At 37.9% G+C, this 23,510-nt stretch overlaps 1 protein-coding gene across 10 annotated transcripts in view; it reads left to right on the top strand.

Annotated features, from left to right (window-relative positions):
- Positions 1–23,510, top strand: part of Cast (calpastatin) — a 119,523-nt gene that overhangs the window by 48,967 nt on the left and 47,046 nt on the right. For 8 of the 10 annotated variants that reach the window (XM_071612390.1, XM_071612391.1, XM_071612387.1 and 5 more), the window contains exon 3: positions 1,118–1,189. In XM_071612390.1, the coding sequence (XP_071468491.1) occupies positions 1,118–1,189 (72 nt within the window). Of the gene's footprint in view, positions 1–1,117; positions 1,190–6,945; positions 7,062–23,510 lie in introns of those variants that run through there. The other 2 variants (XM_071612393.1, XM_027927535.2) reach the window with 2 other exon arrangements.

Here is a 23,510-nt window from a genome sequence, read left to right as displayed (position 1 = left end):
TTCTCAGTAAAAATATTCATATAAGAAAATACCAAAAATGTCCAAGAAGGAATCTTTTTAAAATCTTTTTCAACCCTACCATTAGAAAATGAGCCCATATGAACTTCAAAATGATATTATACGTAATATTTTATAATGACTTTATTTATATAAAATAAGAATAATGTACTTTCATTTAATGTGATTTATTTTAAGAAATGATTTTTAATAACCACAGATATTTCATCCTGTAGCTATGTCATGGCCTAACCCCCTACTGGGATAGTATAACGTAGGTAAGGGAAAGGGTCTGAAGCAGACATCCTTTTATTTGTTGTGGCCATGGTCAAGTTACTTATCCATTCCAATCCTCATTCTTCTCACTTATAAAATGATAGTAACAATAGTAATAATTTTATGTCAGTTAATGTAAAGATTTTAATAGGTATTGCTGATAGTACTTAAAACATAGCTTTCAGAAGCTCTAATAATAAATATAATAATAATTATATCTAGTAAAAATAGAATTATAATGAATATTATTAAAGCATTATTATCTAGGCATTGTTTATTATTAAAGCATTGTTATCTATAATTCTATTATTCTAATTTATAATTCTGTTATTTGACCTAGCACATCATAAATTCTCAGATATTCATTATTATTGCTTATATTATTTTTGCCTTTTTCATGTTACAGTATTGTGATGAATATCTTTTAATAAAAGTCATTTGCTCTTAGTCACTTCCTTAAGGTAGATTTTTACAAGTAGAATCATATTTTAAGATATTGCTAAATCATCCCCCATAGAGGCTTACTATTGCACACAGAATTGCAAGAGGGGCAACTGCTGCACAGTGAGTGATGTTTCTGGAAGGAAATGACAACTGCCCATGAGACAGTTTTTGCAGTTCTTCAGAATCTTTGAATATTGAACAACTGGGATATATGCAACTTACTCTTCCTTTTCATTATTTATATACTCTTAAGGCAAAGTTATGAAAAATTAAAATCTTGTTTACCTTGAGTGTGTCTGGTTTTGTTTGAGAAGGTATTTTTATTAATAGGAAAGTTAGCACTTGACTACATTGTTAAGGTGTTTTCCCCCATTGAAACTAATATTTTCTCTTTTTCAAGGAAAAAGCAGCAAACCTTGGGAGCAGTCAGCCCTCTAGAAGCCATGCTGGTGGGAAAACCCTGGCCACAAAGGTCAGTCAATTCCTGAACATGGGAAGACCCCTATTCTATCCTACTCTACAGGGGTATCCCCAGTGGGTGGGGCCTGTAAAAGAGGCAAACAGTGCCCATTTATTACTGACATTTTCAAACAAAGTTTCATTTCTCTGTTGGAGACAAGAATGTAATTTCTCTGCTGAGGGTGTGGGAAGGGATAGGACTCTTGCTGTGTGGCACAGGATGATTGAGAACTTGTGGGTTCAAGCTATCCTGGTTTAGACTCCCCAGTAGTTGGGACTGCAGGCATGTACCACAGTGTCCGTCTATGTAATTTCTTCATAATGATTAGAGGTTTAAAATTTAGTGAAACCATTGGCTATAATTGCTCCTGGCATATAATAATAAGCATTTAATAGATATCATCATAAATATCTACTGATACTTTTGTGTATAGTGCAAGTACACATAATTGGCCTTTTCCTTCTTCAGAAAATAAAATCCCCATCATGAGCATGAACCACACTAGGATCTCTGCTAAAGCTCTATGTAATTCTTATGTAATCCCTTCACCACCTTAGTATTGTCATTCCCTTATACCTAAGGAAACCAGGGCTGAAAGAGGCTAAATAAACTCAACAGGGTCACAAAACAAATAAAATTAGATTTCAAGCCTGGGTTTCCTATTCATACAAGGTCCTTAGCATAGCTAGACCCCATAATCTCTGGCTGAGCTTTTTATTTGTATATAAAACTTCAAAGCTTTGCAGCTTATTTTTAAAAAATCATTGATACATACTTTTCAAGATAAAGAACTATAATTTTATCTAGTCATTTTTAATGAAATGATTGTGTTCGGTCTTCCAGGGTATCCAAGTTTATCTAAAAACCTTAATATATTTCAGGATTATCTATACAACTATTTCAAATAGCATTTTTTCCTGTAAAACTGGAAGTCTGTGAGCTTTTTCACTAATGTCATTTGTTTGATAAAGAGTTAATATTTTAGTATCTCCCAGAAGTGAGAAGAGGCTGCGTAAACCTGGGCTGAGCATAGTAACACCACCCTAATTTGAGGTATCGAGTATGTTTTATAGACCTTTTCAATTCTCCCTACCAGCAAGAAAAAGAATAAAAATCATTGAAAGATAATGAACTTTAAATACAGGGGGGTAAATTAATGTTTGGGACCAATATAAATCCCTACTCAGGTCTGCTGTCTTTTGCCATTCTGTTACTGCTATTGGTGACTCTAGAGCATTAATGATCATTGAGTGAGAGATTGTCCATTCATCCAAACAAACTTGAGTTTGAATTTCCTCTTTACCATTTATTTATTAAGTGTCACCGAGCCCTAGTTTCCTCATCAGAATGGCATAAAAACTTCTCTTGTCACAGTTGTTGTGAAACTGAAATGAAATAAAATATATAAAACACTGTGCCCTGGGCCTGACATTTGATAGGTGCTGGGAAAATATGTCTCTGATGTGATTCTTCTTATCCTCATTTTCTGTTGTTTGGAGGTCTCCAACTAGAAAAGATTTTCTAAACATGTCTGATCTTTTATGGTGTTAGGATTAATATTTACCTTATCACTCAATTACACCTCTAAAAATGAAAAAGCTCATTAGCGAAACCCACACGAAATGATATTTGGTGAAATCATTTGTAAATGGTTTCCAGGATTGCTATTACCTAAACTTTGGGAGGGTTGGTATGTCGTGGGAAAACAAACTTAGTTTTTCCTTGAAAAGTCTTAGGAGTTAAAGGCATAAGAATCAGATCCTTTTCTACCACTTTCTTTCTACCAGGAAGTTCTCTTCCAATCTTTTGGGGGTAAGATGATTGTAAAAATATGGCTCACCCCTTCAGACTTGTTCTGTCTTAAGAAGGTGAGGAAGGCAGCATAGCTGGCCACATGTTTGTTGTTTTAGTATTTAAAAGCGAACTTGAAGTTCTTTCCTTGACTTCTTTCCCACCCCTGTTCTTGTCGCTCAGTGTTGCTCTTTCTCACTGTTTTTCTAACTCACTTTCCTCCTTCACCAGTTTCCTGAATGGTAGGTTTCTTAGGGTTTGTAATTCTTCCCACCCACTTTTCTCATGTTCTTAACACTCAGAGTTGTAGAAGAAAAACTACAGATGCTTGCCTGTTTTTTCTTTTGATGTCAGATTGGAAAGACTATCAATATCTCTTTAAAAATTGTCATTCCTAGCCCTCACTAAAAAAAACTGGAGATATTGGCATGCGTGATAACTTGAAGTCTTTTGATTATACAATTGCCATAACACATACCCAGGCAAAGTAGCATTCTCCTAAAACATTCAGAAAAGTCATGAGCAAATGGTAGATACAATTGACAATTAGCATTAGTAATGTTTTTATTCATTCTGGACATATTTAACCTGAAAAATAAAATACGTGCTAATTTTATAATTATTGAGAAAACTTTAACATCTGTCTTTAAAAATACCTATTTTGAAGCTTATGTGCAAGCTGTGTGTTATAGGATTATTTCTGCTTATTGCCAAATTGTTAAATGAGAAGGCTTACAAATAAAAGTAATTATGTCCATAATAATACCCCTTTTGCTATGCAGTTCTAGACTTAGGAAATCCAAAGTTCTTGAGTGGTAGAGACAACAGAATTATTATGGTAAAATGTTGAGTGCTTAAATTTCTTTTTTTTTCTTTTTGGTAAATAAGGAAAGAATGCTAATGAGGCTTCAGAAATTATCTAAGCTTTTACTAAAGTCAACATGAAAATAATTGTGATCAATAATTAGTCATACGATTTCATTGCTGGAAAATTTTTCAGACAACTTCTATTTTGACAATCAACATAGATTCTTCTGAAACCAAGATTGCATAAGGAACGTCTCCATAGACTGTATGGTTTATATGTATTAGTTAAAGTTGTTTGTTCCAGTTAGAATCAACTAGAGTTTTAAGAATCAGAGTTTAAGACAAAAAAAAAAAAAATTCCCAAGGGATAGTGAGTAGTTCATAGGGAGATCTAGGAAAGTCCAACAGAAGGAATCACTGTTCTTCACAGTCAGAAGCAAGGCCCAGCCATGCCACTGGGTTTCTCCTGCTCAACTCTGTTGCCACCATAGCTCAGCACCTAACACATTCAGAACCAGATGCAAGAAGCTCTGCCAGTACCAGTCCTGATGACAAAAGCCTTGTCATAACATTTCTGGTGGAAATTCTCTTCACCTTGCTCACCTCAGACTTCTATGGCTCATACATCTGATTGGCCAACATTAAGTCACATGTCTTCATCCTGCTACAGGGAAATCAGGAGGTTATGAATTTTCTGGATTCTACTCAGGAAAGAAGCATATTGTCAACATGTGGTGAAGATTTTCAAATGTGTGGTCAGCTACCAAATGACAGACTTCCACTGCAGAAAGGAACATAGGAGAAATAACTAATTGAAGAAGAAAATCGCCAGTGACACCTTGTTCAGCAATTTTAGGCATTTAAACAGAAGAAGGTACCAACAACTTTTCTCCCAGCCTAGAGAGGAAAAGTTCTACAAAAGAATAAGCAGAGCTTGGGGAAATAGTTCTGTGATTTGGGTCCTCTTCTGCTATAAATAGCTCTGTTAACTTTGGCAACGCAAGTGTCTTCTCAGGCTCTTTTCTCATCCATAATATATATGAGTTAGGGCCTGGAAAGTCACTGTCATTCAGTGTCATAATCACCCCCATAGTGCCCTTAAACCATGTGTAGTTTGTGAGTTGACTCCATGTGTTAGGAAAAAATTTTATTTTAATAATTTTTCATATACTTTAATGCATTATAAAAAGCAAGTAGCACGTCAAACTTTCATTGATATTTTTGCTTATGATGAGGCTAAATTAAAGAATAAAAAGAGTAAATCTATTTTTTAAATTATCTAAACTTATTATAATTATGAAAGATTTTAAATGTTGCATAGGTACAAATACTCAAAGTTTGGGAAATAAGATTCAATCAATAATTTTCATGTTAATGTATATATTGAATAAGTGGGGTTTTTATTAAAATGAAGGCCCTGTCCTTCAGGAAGTCTGGGTGATGCTGAGATCCTATTTTTCTAACAAGCTCCCAGGTAATGCTGGTGCTGCTGACTTGGCAGCCACACCGCAAGTAGCAAGGAGGCTGAGTTGCTAAATGTGGGAGTTTAGGCTACCTGTACCTGAGATTACCTAAGTATCAATTGAACCATCTGTTAAAATGTAGTCTCAAGTCCTGAGCCAAGAATTTCTGATCCACCAGGGTGGATCAAGGCCCAGGGTTTTATATATGTAATAGGCGTCCCCAGGTGTTTCAGCTGCAGGTGATCTGAAAAACCACATTAGGAAAAAGGATAACCGTTAGGGACCATGAAAGACATAGTTCCTCAGGGAACCGTTAACATTCCCCTTCAACTCCAAGGAAGGAAGCCCTTTTCCATCTGTCTGCCAACATAAGAATCTGGAAAATTCATTTCATAACCATGTGATTACTCATGTGGACTCTTTAGGTGTATAGAAATACCTTCACTGAGGAAGATACAGCTGCCTAACTCTGAGGCCTGTGGGGTCCAGGGCTTGTCCTTATTAGGGACAAGTCACTCTGTACTGTTTTTGTCACAGGAGAAATAAATATCAATGAAAACTAGATGAGCTGAAGTTTTGTGAAAAGATAATGCTAATGATTAACAAAAAAGAAACTTTAAAGCTATATTTTTATCAAGAATTATAGCAGGGTCTTCTCGGGCAATTATAAAATTTTAGCGCTGGAAGGCCTCTTATTCATCTGCTTTATTTGACAGAGGTAGAAGAATGATAAAAATAAACAACATGGCTGTGAGGAATGCATTGAAGGGGAAGTCAGGGGGACCCACTGACCACTTGGTGGAGTGGTGGCAGGCTGTGTGGAACAATGCTCTACTTTTTTTTTTTTAATCCTGCTGGCTGCCAACTCTGTTTTGGCTGAAGGTAGCACTGAGTCATTGCTCAGCTGTCACTAGCTAGGCCTGAGCTCTTTGTTTCTCAAACACTGGCCACCACCACCTCCCCACTGTCTCTACAAACTCGGGGTCTAGAGACTTTATCATGATTGTGTGTAGTTCTGGGCAAAGTTGGGATTCCAAATTTCTTTAAAATTTAATAACTCTTCTTTATCTCCACCATTCATTCTATATTTATTGGTTGTCTTTCTTCTATAAGAAAGAATGTTTCCTTTCCCCCTATTTACTTATTTATACATTCACTTATGTGTAACAGGATAGACTTGTGAGTTCACATCTTACTCAATGGCTTCAAAGCCATTCTTATTGATTTTTGATTTTTTAATCATAAAAATGTATAACAGACAATAATTCAGTAGGATTCTGATTCTTTTAAACTGCTCTTTTAAAAAAAAATCCATTACACAATTTAAAATGGGTTTGGGAACCCTTGGTTTTAGTGATTATTTACTGTATAGTTTCAAAGGAGACATGGGAGGAGCCTATATAGGAAGAGTCACTTACCCAGCATTGCTCCGTATTTTGTTTTACCAAGGGTGACACCCAGGGAACGGCAGGCCTGTCATCAGCCCGCGCTGTACAGTACACAGGGCATGTGGCCTACATCACAAACTACGCGGTTAGAGTTGGCCAGCCCCCGGGATGCCAGGCTCCTGACGAGTGAGTGGGGCAGGGGTGCCGGGACCTCCCTCCCGAGACTCAACACTGGTCAGGAGCTGCCGCCGGGGCGTGGCCGCTCGGGGAGGGCAGGGAACAATCCTGCGTTGCCATCCCGGGACCCGCCCCGCCGCGTCACACTGCTGGCTGGGCTGTGGCTGCGAAGTGAAACCGCGGGGGCAGAGCCCAACAGGAATGCAAACATCCCGAAAACCCAGCTGAGGTCTCCTGGGCCCGCGAGCCGCACGCAGAGTGAGTACTGATTTCAGCCCTTTTGCGGCTCCACCGCAGCATCAGCTTCAGTTGAGCAGACCATGCCACTGGCCCTGTCCTTGCGCCCCGGCCCTGCCTGTCCCGGGCCTGGACCCTCCAGCTACTCCCCTGATTGGGACATGCGCTCTTACTGTTATCTTGACTCCCAAGATACATTTCTTTCCAGACAGGTTCTAAGTTCCATAGTGTTTCTTGAAGACCCTTCCTCCGTGTCCAGAATGTCGTACTAACCCTTCAGCTGGGAATGTATCTGGTGACTAAAATACAAGGGATTTGTGTGATTTGGGCCAAATGATGAAAGAAGAACAGCAGGAGCTGTGTTGATCTGGTGTGATACTGTGGTCTCTAGGGTTTAGACCCCCTCCCCAGCCAGCACCCCTCCCCTCCCCGCCCCGCCCCGGAGATGACCTCTGATTTAGAGAATGAGCTCACTCTGTGTGACCTTTTTGAATACCTGACCCATGCTGGGTGTGGTGTGGCAAGTGTTGTAACACGTTTCCATTCTATTTCCTTGAGCACTATCTGAGACTATACTGTAGGTTACCTTCACTGGTAGATGCTTTGTGTATCTTTCAATAATACAAAGTGTTTTCACTGAAGTTTAAAGATTTAATCTGTTCCATAGTGTTAGGACCCCTGCATTCTCCAGTTATTAACTAGCAAGAGGTAAATTCAATATTCCCATTTTACAGCTTGAGAAAATGAGGCAAAGAGGCTTTTGGCAGCTTCCTTAAGGGGTGGGACCTTAGAGCCTATGACTGGTCTTCAAGATTCAGAGTGACAGGAATTCTTAGGCAGTAGTGGGGAAAAGTTCCAGCTGTTTGAGATGTTTTCTAGAGGAAAAACCTCTGCATTGCAGAGAAGCTCAACAAGCAGTGACATGTACTATTTGAAAGGGGGAAGTTTATTTTCTAGTAACTATAGAGAGCCTCTTCTGATGTTTTGCTTGTAGGCATGAATCCAATTTGCACACCCCGTATTCAGTATCTGAAAGGAATATCGATTTGCTGGGGATGTGGTAGGGTGTGCTACTTGGGCTCAAGGAGGCACAGAGGATTAAAATGAAGTAGTAAAATGGAGCAAAATCATGCTGAACTGGGAAAGGCCACCTCTACAGATGGATGGAGTCAGCATCCAATAGCAATGAAGCTGAAGGGGAAACCTGGTGTGTGTAGCAAGGACTTTTGGTGTGCTAGGCAAACTGTCATTTAGTGATTATGAAGTGACGCATTTAAGTATCAATGTGTGTGGTGTTCTTCAGTCTGGTAGAATTGGCTGAGCATAATGCCTCTCTCACAATTAAAGTTTAACGGGAATCCCACATCATATACAACCACAAGAATAGGAAGTTATACTCCATGCATGTATAATATGTCAAAATACATTCTACTGTAATGAATAACAAAAATTTTAAAAAGCTTAACAGGTATCACTAAAATAATAATTTGGAAGAATGAAAACAAAAAGAAAAGAAAGCTATCTGGAAAATAAGTAATTTATTTGGACTAATGTCTTCAAACTGGCCAAGTACTTATGTTTCTATTGTTGGGCTATATTAACAATTATGTCTTGAAGTTGTCACAACTTCTTAGGTGGAATTATTTACTTTTCCTCAAAATACGAACTACTTAATTAGTGTTATGTAACAAAACATTCACAGTCAATGTTCTTTTGTGTACATATATATCTTTGTATCTTCTCTCTCATTATAGCTTACAATTCCCTCAGTTGGGTAATCATATAAAACAAATATATGTATGTATTCAGTTGTTGATGAATTTTTATTTTATTTATTTGTATGTGGTGTTGAGAATCAAACCCAGTGCCTCATGCATGCGAGCAAGGGCATTACCACTGAGCCACAACCCCAGCCCAACAGATATACATTTTAACACTAATATATTTAACCCCAGAAGAGGAATAGATTTTATCCTATTTTTTGAATCTTTGAATTAATAATCTCAATACTGGAAAAGTAAAATTAACCTTCTCAAACATTCTGCATTTCATTTTCTCTCGGTGAATAGCTCTGTGTTAAAACGTCAGCTACCCTAGGTTCTTCAGTAGGCATACTCATGGCATTTGGGGTGACAATTCTGAATTGTCCTTTTATTTCCAATTTTTAAGTTATTTCATAATATCTCCTTAGACTTGATGGCTTCTGAGCAATCTTACTCATTTGAACTTTGGAGATTTGGGTGAAAACTATGTGCAATCATACCAGTAGAAAAGTGACATTGTTTGGTGCATGCCCTAGCGTATTCTATTGTTTACACTGAGCAGTAATTAATCATTACAAAGTGACTGTAATTGGTTCTAGTGAAAAATAGATAAGCATCATCTGTATCATAAATATACTGTATTCTGGCATATGTTGAACACTTGACATACTGTGATGATAATGTACTTATAAAATAGATACTCTTTTTTGCCCATTTTATAGATTAAGAAAATGACACTGCACTGTTTCTCAGGATATCTTTAATAGCTCTCCATAAAATACTTTTCAAAAAATGAGATTTAGTGAGTGAAGTTATCACATACTAAAGTCTCATTTGACTACAATTACATCATTTTTAAGGATGGAAGCTTTTTAAATTTTTTTTAGTTGTAGTTGAACAAAATACCTTTATTTTATTTATTTATTTTCATGTGGTGCTGAGGATCGAATCCAGTGCCTTGCAAGTTCTAGGCAAGCGCTCTACCACTGAGTCACAACCCTAACCCCAGAATGCAAGCTTTTTGCTATACCAAAAACCTTCTGAAGACAGAGTCTCCATCTTTAAACCCCCACAGCATCTACCATGATGACTTCTACATACCAATTTCTCAATAGATATGTTTGGATTGCAAAAAATAGATTAATTTTATCTTAATATGAATAGAGCCCTGAGATGTTGTTGCATTGAAATAGAGATTTATCCTGGGTAGATACAAATGTAAAATGATATTCATTTTTATTCTCTAGGACTTACAAGTAGAGTTTTTGAAACTTAATATCTGTTTGTCTTTTGGCTAAAGATCGAAGAGTGAGTAAATTTTTAAAAGATGAGTAAGGAACCACTTTTGCTTTCTTTTTTCCTTGAGTTTCTACAGTGGGCAATACATGAAGCTAGGCAAACAGAGGTAGGGTCATATGGAAGCTATAAAGAGACAATGTGAGAAGGGCTAAGTAGCATTTCTGTGAAGGTCCTATAAGTAAAAGGAAAGGTTGAGGGAGGGAGCTAAAGGTAAAGCTTGGAGAGGGACTCTCTTTCTGGGAATAAACACTAGGAATTTGAGTTATTAAATGAGATCAGCAACTAGTAGTCCAGTCCAAAGCAGAAATGACAACAGTTACAGATTCTAAGGACTGAGTTGTGCACTATTGGTGGAAGGCAGAACTGCTACGTCTGATACGCATTCAACTTCCTAAGCATGGGCTTGCCTGTCCATCCTCCCATACTTTCCCCTTATAAGTTAAGACACTCCAGTTTCCCCCTACATAATTATACATGGGCTATTTTGTGAGATTGTTCTAATTGTAGAATCCTCTGATGAGATGTTCTTGACAACCTTCCCTTGTAAATGGACTGGATTTCCATCTGGCATCAGGTATCCCAAAGATTTCTGTTTTGTCCCGGAGCTCTGGAGACCTCATAGCAGCCCTATAAACAAGCTTTTTGAGTTACACATTCCTGCTGTTCATTTTCCTCTTTCTTTCTTCACCACCCACACCAAGATACAAAAAAGGATAGACAAGTTCACCAACAGTCAGAATAACCTGCCTGGAATTCCATCCCTCTCTTATCAGATGACACATTTATGTCAATCTAGTTTCTGATTCCATATTTGGCTGCTGCTATTGGATCCATATCTAGCTAGATGGGGAGACTTTCATTCTTCATTTTACTCATCTTTTATCATTTCCATGGTTCCTCACATACAAAGTCGTTACAAAGTCGCTTGGTTGGTTGGTGTCCATTGTTTATTTTCCTACAGATCCCTTTGAGATGATCTTTAAAAACAACAATAACAACATCGACGTGAATCTTACCAATAAGACTTGCTGATGGATTATTGAAGAATGACAGATGTAATTGTTATCTAAGCAAGCCTCCTTAACTATAGGGAGCTGTTTTTTAGCAGCTGGGACCTCTTAGAAAAGAGAAAATTCTTGGTTCAGAAAGTGCAGTACAGTAGGGTGATTCTGGAATACCACCCCTTTCCCATGGCCCTGGTGCTCTCCCCATGTTGTCCTGGGGATGGCCTACAATTTATTAGAATTCTCTAAGTGACAGTATTTTATGATGTGTGGCCTAAAGAGTATGTGCAACAAATTCAGCTGGGGATACTTGACTAAAAAATAGAGATTCTTCAAATCCTACCTCAGATGCACACAATCAGAGTTACTGAGGGATCTCAGCTTGATAAACTCTGTAGATAAATCTTTACACCTGTTTTATGACCACTGCTCTAAAAAAGTGAATTGGACTATAAAGAACCAGTCTGTAAAGTCACCTTGTGGCTTTAGTGTGCAATGAAATCTTCATAAGAATTCTTATCATCCACAGGGTCTCAGACTTCTGAATCACACTGAAGGTCTCCAGTAAACTGAATTGATTAATGTTCATTTCTCAAGTTTGGAATCCAAGGAAAAATCTGGACTGATCCCATTTTGTTCAAAGTTGAAGAGATTAAGACTCCCTTAGTATTCAAGCATACTCCTAAACTTCGTAATGGACTGAGTTCATCCATACAAGTGACTTAAGGCTAGATCGGACCCTGAGGCCTCCAGAGTTGCCCAGAATAGGGTTATTAGGGAAGTGTGAGAGGATATCTGGTCCTGTACAGAAACCAGAAGCTCAGCTTTCTGGGCACAATGCTTCTTTAATGTCTACACTAAGAGGGTGATCAGGGAAAGTAGCAGCATGAAATTATTTGTACATTTTTCAGTTATATATACTTTTTCTATGTTCTCTTGATCATGAAAATAGGAAATTGTGTTTCTATCCAACAGAGCAAATAAAATCCTTTTATACAACTTGATTACTGTGGAAAGTAATCATCAGAGGCCCTTATAGTATTCCGATGCTAACAGTGTTTGAAAGAGTGCCTCACATGCCTAGAAGTACATTTTTTAAATAATATTCTATTTATAAAGATGCATAATATTCAGAGGTCTGGGTCTGCAGCAAAGACCCAGTGGTCAGAATTTTTATCCTCCAGCTTTCTTTATTTTTTTTAATCTATTTTTCTGTGTTCTATTATATCTTCCAGTGTCTTAAATCTCTACTCAGGTAATTGTAATTTATACTTTCATCTATTTGTGATTTGGGTGTTTTATTCCTTACTTTGTCTCTAAATTTCAAAACCTATTTAAGGTCTCCTTTGGATTTTTCTATTATCTTTAGGCCCTTAAAAGCAATTTCTTCCATGCTTGTGACTGCCGGTTCTTCCGTATAGTCGTTTATTTGCTGAAGAAGTTTGAAACAGGTGGCTTGAAACTCACATTCAGTGAATATTGCTTTTGTGAGAGTCCCTTTTCTTCTATGTTATTAGAACTGTCTCTACCTGGCATTTTTGGTTGGTTGGTTTTGTTTCTATATGGGGGATTCAACAACCCAGGGGTGCTAAATGCTAAACCACAGTGCTATATCCATAGTCCTGTTTATTTTTTATTTTGAGACCCGGTCTCACTAAGTTGCTTGGAGCCTCCCCAAATTGCTGAAACTGGCCTTGAACTTGCAATCCTCCTCCCTCAGCTTCTGAAGTTGCTAGCTCTACCAGGTAATTTTAAATAAATCTCTACCTAGGATGGTTCAGATTTCATCAGAGTGTAAACCTTGGCTTGAAGCTTCCATTCCAAGATGATAAAGTGAATTTGGATTCTGAATACCCAGTGGCACAGGTTTGGAATTCCTCTTTCTTAAAGTGTGTTTTAAACTCATTTTCCAGTCAGAAAGAAAATTCTCTTACTATTACCCTGGGCAGGTGGGCAGGTTTCAGGCTTATGTTCGATGATGATCAGTCCTTGGTAGCTTCTGTTTTTTTGTGGATAACTCAACATGAGGCCTGCAGCCAGGATTCCTTTCTCATTGGGTTCTTCAGTTCCCAATTCCCAACGGTTGTATCTGTCTCAATGTGATGGTTTAGATATTAGGTGTCTTCCAAAAGCTCATGTGTGAGGCAAAAGTTCAGAGGTGAAATGATTGGGCTATGACAGTCTTAACTTAATCAGTGTGTTAATCAGCTGATAGGGATTAACTGGGAGGTAACTATAGGCTGGTGGTAGGGTGTGGCTGAAGGAGGTGGGTCACTAAGGGTGTGCCTTTGGGGTATATATTTTGACCCAGGTCATGGGAGCTCTCTATTTCCTGATTGTCATGTCCTGTGCTGCTTTCCTCCACCAAACCCTTCTGCCTCACCTAGGGCACAAAGCAACAGAGTCGGCTGTCTGTGGACTGAGACTTCTGAAACTGTGAGCACCAAATGAACTTTTCCTCCTCTAAAATTGCTCTTTTCTTTTCAAGTCTTTGGTCACCCAGCAAGGAAGCTGACTAAAACTTCTAATGTCTAATAAGCTGTGTGTCTTCAGCCCTCCTCACTGGAGGACTTGGACAATTACTGTGCTATAGGACTTACATAAAATTTCATTTATTCCTCTTAAGATTCGTGTAATTTTAAACAATGCAAAGAGGTATTCTGACACTTCTATAAATTAGGAGACAGAGACTCAGAGAGTTTAAGTAACTTAACTCTGCATCACACAGATAGCAAGATTCTAGTAGATTCTGGGGCTTTTTTCCATAAATTGACCTTACAAATTCCTCTAGTTAGTAGTTTATATCTAGGTAGAGTAAATAACAAAGGAGGATGTCTCTCTAAATTCAAGCAAGCACTAGAAATCAATATTATGCTCTTTATTGCTCTCAATATGTTAATACTTTTGAAATTTTTTTCTAATAGATATGGTTTCTCTGAGAGTACTATACCCTGGAATTAGCAGATAATTGTATAGTTGATAGTTTCTTCAGACAATTTACATTAGCAGTAGAGAAGGAATGAATCAGCTGTCTTTGAATATGGTAAAATTTTTAAATGGCAGAATTAAGCAGTATTTAACTAAAAACTCACTTGTGTAGTTTGAAAAACAGTACTTTTGCTTAGATTGAAAGGAAACAGCAATGTTCATTTTTTTGCATCAATTTCAAAAAAATCATACTTTAAAATCTATTCTATTCTACTGAACAGTGGAATATGCAGCAGAAGCACCATTATATGATACAGAGCAGTTGGTTGTTTAGCAAAACTCAAGGTCACATAGCTTATAGCAGAGCTGGGATTCAAACACAAATGGCCTGGATTCAGGGCCATTCTTCTAAATTCTGTATACCACCTCTTTCATATTGGTAAAGATGTAATTTTCTGTCAACATACATCTGTGAGTTTCCCAAATGGCATTTTATTTCATTCTCCATTTAAATTTTGGTTATTTGAAAATCAGCCTGAATAAGAAAACATAGTTATAATTTCTGACATTTAATATTTCTAATTAGGAACATGCTTCTGCTGGATGGGGTGATACATGACTATAATTCCAGCTACTTGGAAGGTTGCAGCAGGAGAATGGCAAGTTGAAGACCAGCCTGGGCAATATAATGAGACCCTGTCTCAAAAAAGTCTGGGGGGCAGGGGCTGGGGCAGGGGCTGTGGCTCAGCAGTAGCATACTTGCCTAGCATGTGTAAGGCACCACATATAAATAAAAAAATAAATAAAGGTCTATCAACAACTAAAAATTTTAAATAAAAATTTTTAAAAAGTCTGGGGATATAGTTCAGTGGGGGAGCACAGAGATTGAGGCTGGCAATTGGTTCTATTGCAGGAGGACTCAAAAAAGTTATCATGTTCCTCTCACCCTTTGTTAGATCTATAACTATGGAATGAACACAGTGGAGTCCAAGTTGAAAGGCTTCCAAAATGGTTGTTTAGCAAAACTCAGGATTTTTCATTCTTACATAATAATCATACCATCAATAACCAGGTATGCTCTAAATGTCCTCATAATCTGTTAGGATTTTTACAAATCTGTGCTCTTACTACAAAGATTCCTTTTTCTTATTGGACTGGAATATGGACCTATACCAACCATGCATTTTAGTCCAAAAACAAATTCCATATTGTAGAACATTACATTTTCTTCTTTGAAAAACATAAGGAAGATTTAGTGTGTGACTTCTCAAAGCTGTGGTCATTATAGGATGGTTCTGCCATTTGAATTTGCTTAACTCACAGGCTATAGTAAATCCTTATCAAACCCACTTTCTCTAGGGGAGAGATAATAGAAAATAAGCTGTCTTTTCCAGGTCTGACTTTTTATTTTGGGCAGCCAAAGGTCAAACACAGTTGGAATTATTTCATGCATCAAGAAAAACAACAGGGGGCTGGAGTTGTGGCTCAGTGGCAGAGCACTTGCCTAGCATGTATGAGGCACTGGGTTCAATTCTCATCACTGTGTATCAGTAAATAAAATGAAGGTCCATTGACAAATAAAAAAATATTTTTTTTAAAAAAGGAAAAGCATACAGGATTTCTGCAGACATGAGCAGAAGTTCAGAGAGAAGAAGCTACTTTTCCATTCTTCAATGGCTGATCTAGGCTGTGCACTTTGCTTTTTTCCTTGTCTACAAAGTGTTATTGTGATCCACCCCCTGCCCGCTCCCTCCCTCCCCAAAAAAAAAGCACCAGAAAACTAGAGTTTGCAAAGCAGTAGAAAACGAAGCAGTTGCCTTCTAGAACTGGAAGTCTGACTTCATGACTGAGGCAGATTTTTGTACAGAGGGGTGATCCAGTGTCAGAGCTCATAATCAGACACAGGCTGTGACTAAACGTTGTACAGACTTTCTAGCTTGGATTCAGATCACAGATCAGCTGTAGTTATTGTCACAGTTGCTAGGCAATGTTCAGATGTTATTTTGATCTTTACCCACATGTTGCATCAGAGGCCAAAGTTTCATGTGCACTTTACTTCCCAGAGCAAGTTGGGCTTACACACTCTATTTTTATCTTAAATCAGTGTGTCCCTTTTAATGCATGTCATGAATGCATAGCATACTCTGTGGAGCTATAATCATCTGCAGATTTCCCCAGGTGGTGTTCAGATGGCCTCATTCTGTAGCATTCTATTTGTTGTACTCTTGACCAAGTATTTCTGGATGTTGCTACCTACAAATCTTGCTTTAGCTGTTTTGGAATGCCCACCTTATTCTAGCATCCATCTGCATTTTCTGTAAAATCCAAATGTTTTAAGTTTGAAAACAAAGGAAGTCAACTTGTTATAGCAAAAGGCTCATGGGCTTTTTTGTCATGTCTATGTTCAAATCCAGGCTCCGCTACTTCCAAACTGTGTGATCTTATAGAACTTACATGATTTCTCTAAGCTTCAGATAATACTGTTTACATCCTAGGATTTTATAAATATATAATGAAATCAGATATATAAAGCACCTGTCTCAGTTCCTGACACTTGGTAGATTCTGTAAGTCCTCACTTTCCTATTGATCACATTATACTAATACTCAATAAGTAATCCCTACTTCCTCCTCTATGAAGCCCTTCCTAACCATTTGCTAAACCTACGTTTCAATTTCTCTCTTCTCATCACCTATAAGATCATGTTATAATCACAATCTAACTTGTCATCTTCTAATGTTCTAAGATATAAGTTGACACCTTAAGTAGATCTGCTAGCACAGGACTTGTTCTCCTTGAAAGAAATGGCTCAGCTTCATTCATAGATGATTTGTTTTTTATCTCTCATCAGAATCACATTTTTTGTTGTGTACTTTGTTAGATGATTATGAAACATTATTATGCTTCATAATTAAAGGAATTGTAAGAATGTGTGTCACTGTGTGGCATCATGGCACATAACAGACAATTTAAGTATCTGAATATTAATTTCCTGAAGTGAAGAATCTGTCATTATAGAAAGTAACATGTCAGCTTGTGTATAATGGTCTGCAACTGGTGTTTGTAAAGAATGTCAGTGTGCCCTTGGAAAAGTGCCTCATTTGTGGCCCTTTTCATTTGTGGCAGGTGTCTCACAGGAAGTGGCTCGGAGATTTCTTGTGTGTGTGTGTGTGTGTATATATATATATATATATATATATATATATATATATATATTTGTAAGTTGGACAACTCCCTATTGATGACAAATGATGCACATGATGAGATGGTTAAAATATGTTATCCTCACCAGTTTTCTGACCTGTGCTATGGATAAAATTTTTGTTAATCAAGTAATTAAACTCGTATAATGTTGAATGTGAGCCATCAGATAATACTCTTGTGTTTATTCAGACAAAAGCTCATACATTTATTTAGCACATACATGGTAAACTACTACTATGTGGCAGACACTGGACATAGGGACATTTACCTATGGAGACAGGTCTGGGCCTGGCCCTCATGGAGTTCACATTCTTCTCTATTTCATATATCTTGTGAGGAGAGAGTATTTTTTTTATACCCATTATTTCTTTCATTATTTGGGATCTGTTACTAATGTAATTAAAACCTACTTAGTCATGGTTCAGAAAAAAATTGTTTTTTTTTCTCTTTTCCACTAAATAGAGCTACTTTTAAAAGTTAAAAAAAATCAGTTATTGATTTGTCAGACTTCTTAATTTAGAGAATGTTTAACATTTATTTTGTGTTTCCCTAAATTGTCCTAAGATTTGGTATCTAACTTACCTCTCCTGATAGCTCTGTGGGGTCCGTGGTATCCCAGGTGAGAAACAAGGCATCCTGGCCAGCCAGACTGAAACTTAAGTCTTCTGTCTTATCAATGATGTTCTTGAGTGTGGCTTAAAACAAAATACCAAGTACTAAAACTATATTTCATTCTTTGTTTAAGCAAAAATTGAATTGATGGTTTCAAAATGGAAGCAAGATTTGAATCAGCTGTGATTTATATCTCCTCCCTGCTACCATAGCCTCAGCACCATGGTAGGCACTGTAGGGAGTAGAAATGTCCCCTGCCTCTTGGTACCTTTATAGCTTCATTGATTAGACATGCTGTATACTTAGAAAAAAGCTCAGTAATCTTCCCATGCAAAAAGGTGAGTGAGTGTTCAAGTGAAAAGTACTAAACTTCTATAAGTTGAGAAGATAGTATGAGCTGAAGCAGATAAAAGCAATATATCTTGAACCAAATCTTCAAGATGGGATTTAGGCAGGGAAGAAGCTTTCTTGGCAGTGGGAATGGCAAGGTGAAAGGAACCTTGTTTGTAATAATAATAACGAGCATGTGCCTAGCAATTGCCACTTACCAACCATTGTTATAATCGACTTGTATACCTTAACTTACTTATCCTTAAAACACCCTTGACACAATTCTCAAAACAATTCAGCAAAGTGAGAATTGTTATTATTCCCATTTTCAGATGAGGAAATTGAGACACAGAATGGGTAAGTAACTTGCCTGAGATTGTACATGCATTAAATGTCACCTGTATTCCACCCATCTCAAAGCCACAGCCCCCTCTCACAGTCTTAACCAGTACATCATGCCACCGCATAGGATGGTAAGGACTCGATCCTGGCTGGAAGGGAGATGTGATATGTATGGCCTTAGTAAGAGAGGTAGTTGAATAAATAAATTGAATGATGAACCTAAAAATTAGGCAGATGGCATTGAACTTTAATCCAGGACAGAGTGTGGGAGACCCCTGATCTTTCATCAGTGTGGCAATATGATATGCATTTATTTTAGAAAAAAATTAGTCAAGCAGCCACAAACAGAAAAGATTGAGAGATAAAAGGAGTAGGGATGAGGTGGGAAGGGGGCATGAAAAAGGCCCAGAAACTATTAGAAGAAACTTGATGTATGTGTGGGTGATATGTGATTAGAACAGGAGTGGATGTGTCAGTGGAAATGAAAAAGAATGAAATGGTGAATAGGTCTAGAGCCAGCCCTGCTCCTGAATCCTGTTGACTCAGAGCTGGGTAAATTCCCCACAACAATCTTAGAATCCATTGGTATTATTCCCATTTTCCAGATGAGGGAATGGAGGCTCCAAGAAGTTAATTGACTTGGATAAATAAGTGCTGAAGCAGAGTTATGAGCCTGTATCTTTCAAAGTTTCCTCATTTTAAGTAGTCTAGTGATAAACAGGGTTGTTGATAAGATTTGAGGAATTGCCACACAATAAAGAGACACAGTTATGAGGAGAGACCAATGTTGTGTGAGCAGTGACTCAAGAGAAAAAGCAGGGTGACTGAAAAGGCCAGTAGTGGAATAGTAAAGAGCACAGAGAAGAATGGAGAAGTGGAAGAAGCTTCCAGGTGAAGGCAGTTCAGAGGTATGGGGAGAGAACCTTGGGCCCCCAGTGCATAGCAGCCAATGGGAAGAAAATGGTCAGTGACTCACAGTTAACTGCTGAGGCACTATGAGAGAGTCATGCACTCAGTCTGATGCTCTTAGTAATCCTCAACAAACAGATGAAGGTGTGTGAGGGGTGACTAGTGAGGCAGGTGGCATGCTTCCAGAGATGGTGTGGGGAAAGGAAGCAGACTCTGGCATGAGGAGAAAGAACTCTGGCACATCTGAGGCCCCACTCCACATGCACTTTCTAACCCAAGCCAGCTGGGGAGGAGCAGAGATCAAAGTGAAGCTGAGTGGTCAGAGGGGAGGTAATGAGGATTCCCATAAACCAGCTGGAACTTTTAGGAAAAAGTTGAGAGTTGTCTGGGTTTCAAGGAAGAGGTGAAAACATTCTAATAGGTGGTAGAGAAGTAAGGGGCTGAGGAAATTTCCCTTCAGCTGGGTTTGATGGCAGAAGAATACGTAAGCAGACAGATTCTAAGAGTCCACCTCTTCTACAGAAGCCCTATCCTCCCACCTTGACCCATTTCCTAGGACCTCAAACCCCTCTCCACTCCCATTCAGCTTTGCAAGATGGTTGAAGTTTGTCTTGGGTCTTGCTTCTCTTCTTAAGTAGGCTCTCTCAACCACCTGAAGATTCAAGGAGAGAGACCTGCAGTCAGTAAAAATGGAGGTCAACACGGTAGTGTACTCAACTGACTGTTCTTTTAAAGGGGCCCCATCTAGTGGGAGAGAGTTCATCCATGATGCAGTATCACAAATTGCCTCTCCATGGTATTATGGGGAAGCCAATTGGAACTGCAGGAGGGTGCTCAGTAAGACTGTCTGCCGTGGTGCAGAAGTTACAATGCCAGGACACGAGCCAATGGGATACCTTAAAGGGTATAGAAGCTTTGGATACATTGGGTAGAAGCGTACAAACCAGTGGCATTTGTGTGAAAAAGGTAAAGGGAAAGATGAGTGAAATGTGCCCCAAGTCCGTATGGGGCTGTGTTCATTGCATTGGGAGATGAGGAGAGATTGGAGTTGGGGGCCTTTAGGCAGGAGAAAGCATTTCTGTGTTTTCTGTGTTAAACAGTGAACTATAGGAGTCTGATGGTTCTACTTCAGATGTGTGTTCACGAGTAGCATGAGGGACAATGAGTCTGAGCAGAGGGGTGGTAGAGCCAAAATCTGAAGACTGGGAAATCTTTGGAAAATAGTGTGAAAAAAGAAAGTTGTTTCCATTTTCTGTGGATTTTAAAGGCATATAATCTTCCCCTCTTATCTCTAATAATTTATTGTGATAAAATCTTCAAAATTCTTCCTGTAACCAGTAAACAAATTTAAAGAAACTTAGTTAAAGAATGCCAGAAAATTAGATATCGTGTTGGTTGAGTAAAGGATTAAGTGTTCATTTTTTTCTGGACTTTAACTGAAGCCTTATCAATATTGCTTTATTTTAATGCAACTGGACAATGCAGTAAGATTATTTGAGATGGACCTGGAACTTAGAACTCAAATATTTGTTTTTTCAAGTGGGAGACCACTTTGTGCCTGCTCTGGACCACTTAAGTTGTAATATAAGTGTGCTTAATATCCATTTTTCTCATTGAACTCAACTCCACCAAGGTGATGGTTGTTTCTTATTCACAGAGTATGTTCAACCCCTGGCTTATATAACAATTGTTAGTTGAGCAGGTAGGTAGAGAATGATTTATATGAAGCACTTTACCTCTGTTACTTGTTACTCTGATTTATGCCTTAATACAGGTTAATAAAGGGCTGTTAGTACTCTGAATATTAAGAAATTTGCTTGGGTCATTTAGGAAAGAATTGTTATCAGCTGTACTTTGCTCTGATTTACAGTGCTAATCTCTTAGAGTTATTTTGGTGTATGTGAGCATAGTTGAGTGTGCTTTAAACACTGACAGCTCCTTGATGTTCACATGACTGCTGAACTGCACTGTGGTGGAGGGACACTGTTTTAGAAATCAGGTGGCCTGCAGATCCCAGCTCTTTTATAGCAGTTTAGAGTGTTCATGCATGGAATGCTCCTCTCCAGCCTTTTGCCCAGCACCCTTCACTTACCACATAATCTTGTCACATCCTCAGCTTCTTTTGCCTCAACTGTCCCCTGAACCAATTCTGGCCTTCTAGTCTGTATTTTCAGGGGACCCTGTGATTTTTTTTTTTTTTTTTTTTTTTTTTTGTAGTGAGTAGTGATTGGAATGACTGCTTTACTAATGTCATCTCAATGAGGCTATAAATTTCACCAGGGCAGAGGCATGTCTGTTGGTTTTAGCCCAGTGTCCCCAGCACCTAATAAAGTACCTGACATAAACTGTGTTCCAGGTAAACACCTGAGGAGCCAGGGAACTATGGTGAGCCCTTGACGTGAGATTCTGTTTTCCTTATCTATTTGAAGTATGTATATTAATCTTTAATAAGGATATCACTGAGGTTCTTCTCTTCAAATTATAGGGGTTAATTTTTTGCCTGATTGCTTTTATTTGTTCTTTTTAGATACACATGACAATAGAGTTTATTTTGACATACATACGTGGAGTATGACTTTTTACAATTTTTTACTTATAGTAGTTATTCACACCATGATTAGCAATTCAAACAGTACAAAAGAATTTTAAGGGAAAGGATATTCAGTCCTTCACTTGAAGTTACAAATATTAAAATTGCTTATATTTACCATAGAATAAAAATCGAACAAGCTAGAATAAGCCAGAGTGGAGTGTTTTAACAATGGGTTGGAGTAATTTTCCTTATGTTTGTCCTCATGAATCAGCTTTCATATTTCAATTTCAAAATGCTTCATGCTTTTTAGTGAGGGGATAAAACTCTTACAAAGGAATCTATGATGTGAACAGGTGGGGCCAAGGTCTTCAGCTAAATTCCCATTATAACCTGCTCTGTGCTTATTTATAGTTATTCTATATAGAAATTTGTCTGTTCCTGGCTCTTTCAAAGTCTTCTCCTTTCCAGGATTTGAAACCTACGTTCAGCTATTGTTTAATAAAGTAATAAGGGAGGCTGGACAATCCAAAGCTAGGTTATTTTATGAAAGTTTTAATATATTTGGATATTTCAAAAATAAGTTAATATTCACCTAAAGATTTTCAGCTTAATAAGCACTTTCATATGAAGTATTTTTTTTCTTTCTTTTTTTGTTTGAAAGTATTTGGTTTCTATGATGGTTTTCATATGGTGGAGGAAATCATATAGAAAAATAGAACTTCTTTTCGAATAAAAATTTGTACAACAAATTCTAATTGTTGAAAGATAGAACATGTGTATTTTAATCCCCTCAAATTTTAATCTCAAGGAGAAATGGACATTCATGATTTTCTCTTGATTTGATGGGGAGGAAAATTTACCTTCGGCACATTTTCTAGTTCTTTACCTTGAAAAGCAATGTGAGAGAGGTTGCTACAGTAACCAGGGCATGTGTATGTGGTTGGTGGTGGGGTAATGCCTGATTGGTGCCTAAGAGTATTCAGGAGATAACGTTCATATGATCATATTTGAAAAGTCAGTGTACTAATACATTGGGTTTTTATCTGTGATCATGGTAATTTAACTCTGACCATCAACATGTTCTACATTAACTAAGGTCTGTGGACAAGGTGATTTTGTTTATGGCTCATAGGTTATATTGGGTTTTAAATAGCTACCTTGAGTGACAGTGCATTGGGGGTAGGAGAAGGGAAGGGAGAAAGGAGAAGGGAAGGGAGAAAGGAGAAGCAGGGATGCTGCCCTCTGACTCATCCCTGAAGTGGCTCAGGGCCAGGCATTAGAGACAGGGTGAGGTCCATAGTGTAGGCTTTCCTGGGTATTGTTGGCAAGGGAACAGTTGTTTACTGACAGCCAGTTGCTTAAGAAGGCAACTCATGCTGGATGGAATTTCTGGGCTCCAAGGCCTAATGGACTCAGATGTTGAGGAGGTTTAAGTGAGTCCCAGTTGTGATTTGCAAAGGCAATAATTTTCTATTTATTATTAACTAGTGTAATACAAGTTACGTATGAGAATAATACTCAATGTCATGTAAATATCTAATCCCCA

This window comes from Marmota flaviventris, chromosome 5 (assembly GCF_047511675.1).
Source record: "Marmota flaviventris isolate mMarFla1 chromosome 5, mMarFla1.hap1, whole genome shotgun sequence".
Classification (NCBI taxonomy): Eukaryota; Metazoa; Chordata; class Mammalia; order Rodentia; family Sciuridae; genus Marmota; species Marmota flaviventris.
This window is presented reverse-complemented; position numbering and strand designations above follow the sequence as displayed.